This window comes from Talpa occidentalis, unplaced genomic scaffold, assembly GCF_014898055.3.
Source record: "Talpa occidentalis isolate TD23 unplaced genomic scaffold, MPIMG_talOcc4v2.1 talOcc4.17, whole genome shotgun sequence".
NCBI classification, from domain to species: domain Eukaryota; kingdom Metazoa; phylum Chordata; class Mammalia; order Eulipotyphla; family Talpidae; genus Talpa; species Talpa occidentalis.
This window is the reverse complement of record NW_023601754.1, coordinates 48,473,959-48,480,474: the sequence shown is the minus strand read 5'-3', so window position 1 is coordinate 48,480,474 and position 6,516 is coordinate 48,473,959. Positions and strand designations below refer to the sequence as shown.

Here is a 6,516-nt window from a genome sequence, read left to right as displayed (position 1 = left end):
GTTCTGCTCACCTGACTCCGTCCCTACTGTGCGCTGGCCTGTGCGGCCGCCCCTGGCCCAGGCACAAGCTGGCATGGGCGTGGAGTCCATCCCGGGCCGTAGGATATTCCCGCTGCGAATGCAGAGGGAAGGTCCTCGGGAGGGGGCGCCTGGCGGGGCTTGGGAGTCCCCGAGAGGCCCCTAGTGTGTTGAGCAAGGACGCTCAGGGCAGGAATCCTGGGAAGGCGGAGGGCACAGAGGGCTCGGGACCACTGGTTCCCGAGGGAGGCAGCGACATAGGCGGGTGGTGGACTCCGCGCACACCGCCTCCGCCAGTGAGCTGCCCGGGTGGCCAGCCAGGGAGCCGGGAGTCGGCTGCTCCGGGAGTCAGTCAGCCTCCTCGCAGGGCAGCTGCTAGGGGAGCTCGCGCTCTCCTCAGTCGGCGGGTGAACGGGCTCGTCAGCAAGGGCGTCCCCTCACCTCAGGCGGGCCATGAACTGGCAGGAGGCCTCTGGCCGCCGAGACCAGCGTCCTCCTGGGAGACCCACCTGCGCCGCCGTCACTCTCTCATCCCCTGTGCGCGGCCGCATCGGGGTTTCCCGCAGGGAGGTCCGCGCCCCGGGCCGCACGACCAGCCACCGGGCCCCGCCCTCGTCCCCTCAGCGCTCCCCGCGCGGTCAGCACCCGCCGCCCGACGGGGCCCCCGCACCCCACACGCGCACAGCCACCCCAGACGCGCACACCCGCATCCCACACGCGCCCCCACTCACCCCACACGGGGCCGGACCACGGGACCGCGGCCTGGCCCAGCGCACCCGAGCACGGAGCCCCGCACGCGCACCCGGAGCCCTCGCGGGCAGCGCGGCCCCCGCCGGACTCTCCGCCTCGAGGGCGTCGCCTGAAGCCCGTGTCCTCAACCACCAGCCTAGCCCAGCGCATGCGCACGCAGAGGCCACGCCCCGCGGTGGGCGGAGCCGGGCCCGGGGCGGAGTCGCCAGGAGGGGGCGGCGCCCGCGCTGGGCCTGCAGCTGCGGCCAGGGCGGCTCCTGCCCCGCAGCCCCGTTCCTGGCTCAGGTGTGGCCGTCCACGGGCGCCCGCGCTGAATGCGGGGAGGACGGCGTGAGCGGCCAGCACCGCGGTTAAGGCGCTCGGGGAGGGGGCGGTGTCCGAGGCGCTGCTCAGTCAGGAGTCTGGGAAGCAGCAGCACCGCCGCGCCCTGTCCTCAGCGCTGGCTCCGCAGCCTCGACGGCCCAGACGCGGAAACGCCCTCGACGCCCCCAGCACAGGGACGGATCAAGAGCAGGAGGTCTGTGCACACGCGAGCACTTACTACTCAGCCATCGGAACACACACTCGGGCCATTTGCAGCAACGTGCCTGGAGGCGGAGGGGACCGTGCTCCGTGACCACGTCAGGGCGAAAAGACAAATGGTGGATGGTGAATGACAGGCGGAAGAGAGGGACTCCCCCAGCCCGCACTTCCCGCATCTCCTGTCCTGAGCCTGGAGGTGTCAGGTGCCCCCAAAGGGTGCAGGTCCCCCTGTGACCCTGCAGGAATGAGCGGGGATGGCGCAACCTCCACACTCTGCTCCTGCCCCACCAGGAGGGCCCAGGGAGGACGAGGACAAGGATGAGAACCACCCTCAGCTCAGCTGTGCCTCAGGCTGGCCAGGCGCCAACCCCCCCCCACCAGTCCCAAAACTGTGGCTGCTCTGCCTCCCCTGTCCCACCTGCTGTGCTCCCCACTGCCTCCTCTCTCTGCAGACCCACTCCAGGTTGGGCTCTTCCAATGCAGTGACGCCTGGGAACATAGACAAGGCTGGATCCCACCCATGCAACACGCTAAGCGTCCGGATCCTAATTTTGCAGCTGCCTAGAGGAAGGGAGACCCTGGACTGTGATGGCTATGTAGGCCCCGGGCCTTGTTGCATTGGGTGGGGCCTGGACACCGGCAGTGACCACAGCCCCAGTGCTTGTGGCTGTAAGATGTGAAGGGTGCTGGAGCGGCCGGAACCCCAAAATCCACCGTCCCATTCCCCCCATGCTCTGCCCTTCATGTTCCTCCTCGTTCCTAAGCCCCCTGTCTGTGTGCCCCGGTGCCTGCACATATCTCTAGGACTCACCACCTGGTCACCAACCCCTGAGCCACCTAGCGCCCTCACGGCACATACTGTGCCCTCTCTGCCATCCGGCCTCCTGCCAACCACTCAGAACTCACCCACCCTCCTCCATGTGTCCCTGCACAGCCCACCGTCACCCTCTCCCTGACCTGGTCTCCACCCAATTCAGCACCCCATGCCCATGGGCTGGGTCTTCCCGCTCCCACACACCCTTTCTCTGGCCTGGTGTCCCCGAGAGCCCACTGCACCGCGGGCACCATCACAGCCCTGCCGGCCTGCCCCTCCTCCCACCCATCCTCAGCCTTGGAGATCCTGCCCACCCGGGGCATACCCCAGGCTAACGCCACTCCTCTGGCGGCGTCTCCACCGGATCACTCACAGGGAGAACAGCCGGCAGCCACAGCCAGGTCGTGAGTCACACGGCATTGAGATAAAGACTCAGGAGGCCTGTGGTTCACGGGTATGAAGACGAGTGTCTCCTCTTGAGGAGAGCTCTGGATCCTGGGTGAGTGTGTGCTGTGCAGCGGGCCACTGTGCACGGGGTGCCCTGGGTTGCACAGAGGTGTGACATCTGGATGGAGGTAGGAGTCTCTGGGGGTGTTCATCTCACTATGCAATCAGTGTGAGGATTTGTCTCACTTTCTCAGCCTCTGCCCAGGAGTGGGATGTCACAGGAACCAGGTCAAGACCCGCCAACCCCTCCCCACAAGGAAGGGGATTTTCTTTCACGCATCACAAAAATCCCCCTGAACAGAAAAGCAATGGTAGCCCCGACTGGAACTGGCAAACTTGCACACTCAGTGGAGAGCGTTGGCCTCGGGTGTTGGGAAGGAAGTGGCCTGGCTGCCCCGACAGTCCCCAGACGGCGCAGTCGCCTGTGAACCAGCTGCCCTGGAGGTGACTTCAGGAGAAAATCCTTACATTTGTGAATACCTTAGGTGTGACGGTATTGAATAGAGGCAACAGGGCGATCCCATGAATGTCATCAGTGTCATCACTGCCAGGGACCTGAGGGCTTTCACGTCCTGGGGTCTGGGCCTCCCGGTCTCTGCCCAGCAGGCCCTGCAGGCTGCACTCCGCGGGTGACGTGGTCAGATCCCGAGGGTGACCCTCTCAGTGAGCACAGCCTCCCCTGGACGCCTCTCATTCCCCAGCCCCCAGCCTGTGCCATTAACTCTGAGCTCCTCCCAGGACCTCCGTCTGCCCCCAGGCCCAGGGAAGCAGGGTCTCCCCAACGCCCCAAGTCTCGGGACACCGCAGAGGACCCTGAAGTTGTTCTTGGCAATTAGCAGCAGGAAAAGTTTTCCCGACTCTTCTGAGCTCCCAGGCCTGTCACTGCCCGGGCAGCTCGTGGGACACGATAATTGCAGCTGTGAGGTGGAGTCCCAGCGGCACACAATATATCTCGGGGTGCGCTGGACCCTGCAGAAGGATGCAGGCTGAGCCCTTCCCTGAGCCCAGCGCCCTGGCGGCAAAAGCTGGTGAGTCTCCTCTGTGCTCACAGGGGCGAGTGTGGGAGGGGACAGGGGTGCAGGAGGGACACGGGCAGGAGGGGACCAGCTCCTGGAGCCAGACCCGGGCAGGCTCTCCATGAGCAGGTGAGAGAGTGGGGTGCAGGCCCCCATTCCTGAGGGCAGCTGGTGCTCTGCTCGGGCCCTCATACCCAGGAGGCTGCGGGTCCCTGCAGCCCAGGAGCACCCTGACTCCCCTGACCTCAGCGTGGTGGATCAAGGGCTCCTGCTGCTCAGCCTCCTCAGCAGGGGCCCTGGCCTGATGCCCGGGGCCATGGGGCGTCTCGGGGCCTCCCTGCTGGTGAGACAGGGCCAGGGGCGGCACGGGGCTCTGGTCCCGGCAGGAAGCCCGTCTGAGAGCCGGGGGGGAGTAGACGGTCCCCGACACGGCGGGTGAGGCCGCCGCGGGCACGTTGTTCTGTCTCCTCCCCAGAGAACTGTCCACTCACTGCGGGCAAAGCGGCGCGCAGGAGGAAACAGAGCGGAGGCGATGTCGGGGCCTGTTGGACCACAGAGACAACGTGACCCTTGACCTGCCCTTTCAGAACGAGCCTCGCGGGGCTGCTCGTGGCGGCGGGGGCAGAACCCGGGACGGTGCGTGTCCTCTCTGCTCCCCGGGCCGTGGCTTCCCCTCCCCGGCGCGTCTGCGGCCTGGACCCCTGTGCCGCGCCCGGCTCTCTGCTCACCATGAGGTGAAGGTCAGACTCTCCTCAGTGGTTGGGACCGTGATCTGACGTCGGGGCCGAGCTCGTGCCCACACACGCTTATCACACGGGGTGTGGGGCCCGTCGTCCCGGCTCAGGCCTTTGCCTGCGGCTCCCGGGGTGAAAGCAGACGGGCTGTTTCCAGGCTCCTGGCGGCTCTGGGCTCCCAAGCCCGGGGTGGGGGGACGGCTCTGCCCTCCCTGCCCGCGGTGCTCCCAGTTTATTCACACCCCTGGAGCTTGAGTCCCAGCTTGAATCCGTCTAGAGAAAAACCTTACCAGTGAGTGGAACCTTGTCAGGACCCGTCTTGGGAAATGAATCTGCCCTGGATGGCAGGACACACGCAGGGTCAGTCAGCTTCTGGTCGAGCTGAGGACTCAGCGGAGGGCCCCCTGGGGAGTGTGGGCTCAGTGGCCTGTGTCGTCCCCCGCCCAGCCAGGTCAGCTCGCCACTCCACCCGGAACCACTGAGTGAATCTGAGGGACCCGCATCCTCTCTGTGCCTGTGCGCCCTCTGCTCCATGAGGACGGGACAGCGCCGCCTCGGCAGTCTGTGAGGAAGGCAGTCAGCCTCCCTGAGCTATCCCTGCAACGGGGAGTCCTGGGTGTACGTTCAGCCCCCGAAAGTCTCTGAATAACTGAGAGCCTTTCAGTGAACACCCCGGAGGGGGAGCTGTGCGGGGAGGGAGGCCGGGGTAGCAGCTGACAGGTTGCCCAGCAGGGTCCTCCTGCTCAGGAGGCCCGTGCCAGCTGCTGAGAACTGACAGGATGCACGCCCGGGATTGGGTGGCGGTGACAGTCGTGTTCTTAGTAGCTGGACTCGGGATCCTGGGGAATTTCTGTCTTCTTTCCCATCAGCTCTTCCTCTCTTTCCATGGGGGTAGGCCGAGGGCCACAGCTTTGATTGTCAAGAACCTGATTATGGTCAATTTGTTGGTCCTGTTCTCCAGCAGTATCTCCTATCCACTGACATCTGCTGGGTGGTATCCAGGCAGTGATTTGAGCTGCAAGTTTCTCCTTTATGTTTCTGGAGTGGGCAGAGGCGTGTCCATCAGCACCACCTGCCTCCTGAGTGTGGTCCAGGCCATAACCATCGGCGCCCGAGGCTCTAGGTGGGCAGGGCTGAGAGAGAAAGCTCCTAGGTGCGTCCTGCCCTGCATTGCCCTGTGCTGGGTCCTGAGCCTGCTGGTAAATTCCATCTTTGCCATGTTCATTTGGGGTAATTTGAGTGACAAAAATGACACAGGCAGGAAAAGGTTTGGACAGTGTTCCTCTGTTCGTCACGACCCAGCCAGTGACATCTTATACGGGGCTTTGCTCTCCTTCCCAGATGTTGTGTTTTTTGTGACCATGGTCGGGTCCAGCGGCTCCATGGTCTACACCCTGTCCCGGCACAGGCAGCGGGTCTGGCACCTTCACGGGTTCGCCTCCTCCACGTCCTCCCCTGTGTCTAGGGCCACTCACACCATCCTGATCCTGGTCAGCACCTTCGTCTGCTTTAACATCATTTCCTCCATGCTGAAGATGGTTGTGGCTGTTATGTATAATCCCGACTGGTATGTTTATAACATCAATACTGTAGTCACGCTGTCTTTCCCGACTCTCTGTCCTTTTCTGCTCATGAGTCGGGAACCCAAGGTGTCCCTGCTGTGCTCTGCCCTGATCAGGAGTAAATGCCACAATCCCTTGAGAAATATGTAAACCGTGTGAGTGCACAGTCATTTATTCATTCGATAATTCACTCTACACCCCCAGTGCTAACTGCAGTCGTGAGTGACAAATGGTTTAGGGACAGGACGAGCAACCTCTTCACAGCAAGTGTTTCTGGGACAAGTCACTGTAACGAGGTCTGTACATGGGTCCCTAATATTCCTGTGAGGACCACAGTCTTGCTCCAGATGGTTCGCAATGTGTGCGAGACAGCACGTGGGCCTGACACTCTCTGGGATGGTGGAAAGGCCTCAAATGTGTCACTTTAATTCTCACAGAAAGTCTTAGGAACATCTGGGCATAGAGCTTAGTTCACAGGAAAATGGCACGGTGGGTGCAGGGCAGCCCTGGAGCTGGAGTCAGCTGTCCTGAGGGGAGACCCGGGCAGAGAGTCAGGCTTCGGGAGTAGTTTTCAGTCTTGCACATTCCACCCTCAGGAAGGTGAAGACCTTACTTGAGAATGGCACGTGAAGGCGATTCCGCAGACAGATGGG

At 63.3% G+C, this 6,516-nt stretch overlaps 1 protein-coding gene across 1 annotated transcript; it reads left to right on the top strand.

Annotated features, from left to right (window-relative positions):
- Window positions 1–5,080: 5,080 nt before the first annotated feature.
- LOC119248711 (vomeronasal type-1 receptor 4-like) lies at window positions 5,081–6,013 on the top strand. The gene has a single exon (XM_037515586.2). The coding sequence runs from the start codon at window positions 5,081–5,083 to the stop codon at window positions 6,011–6,013; it is 933 nt and encodes a 310-aa protein (XP_037371483.2).
- Window positions 6,014–6,516: the final 503 nt, after the last annotated feature.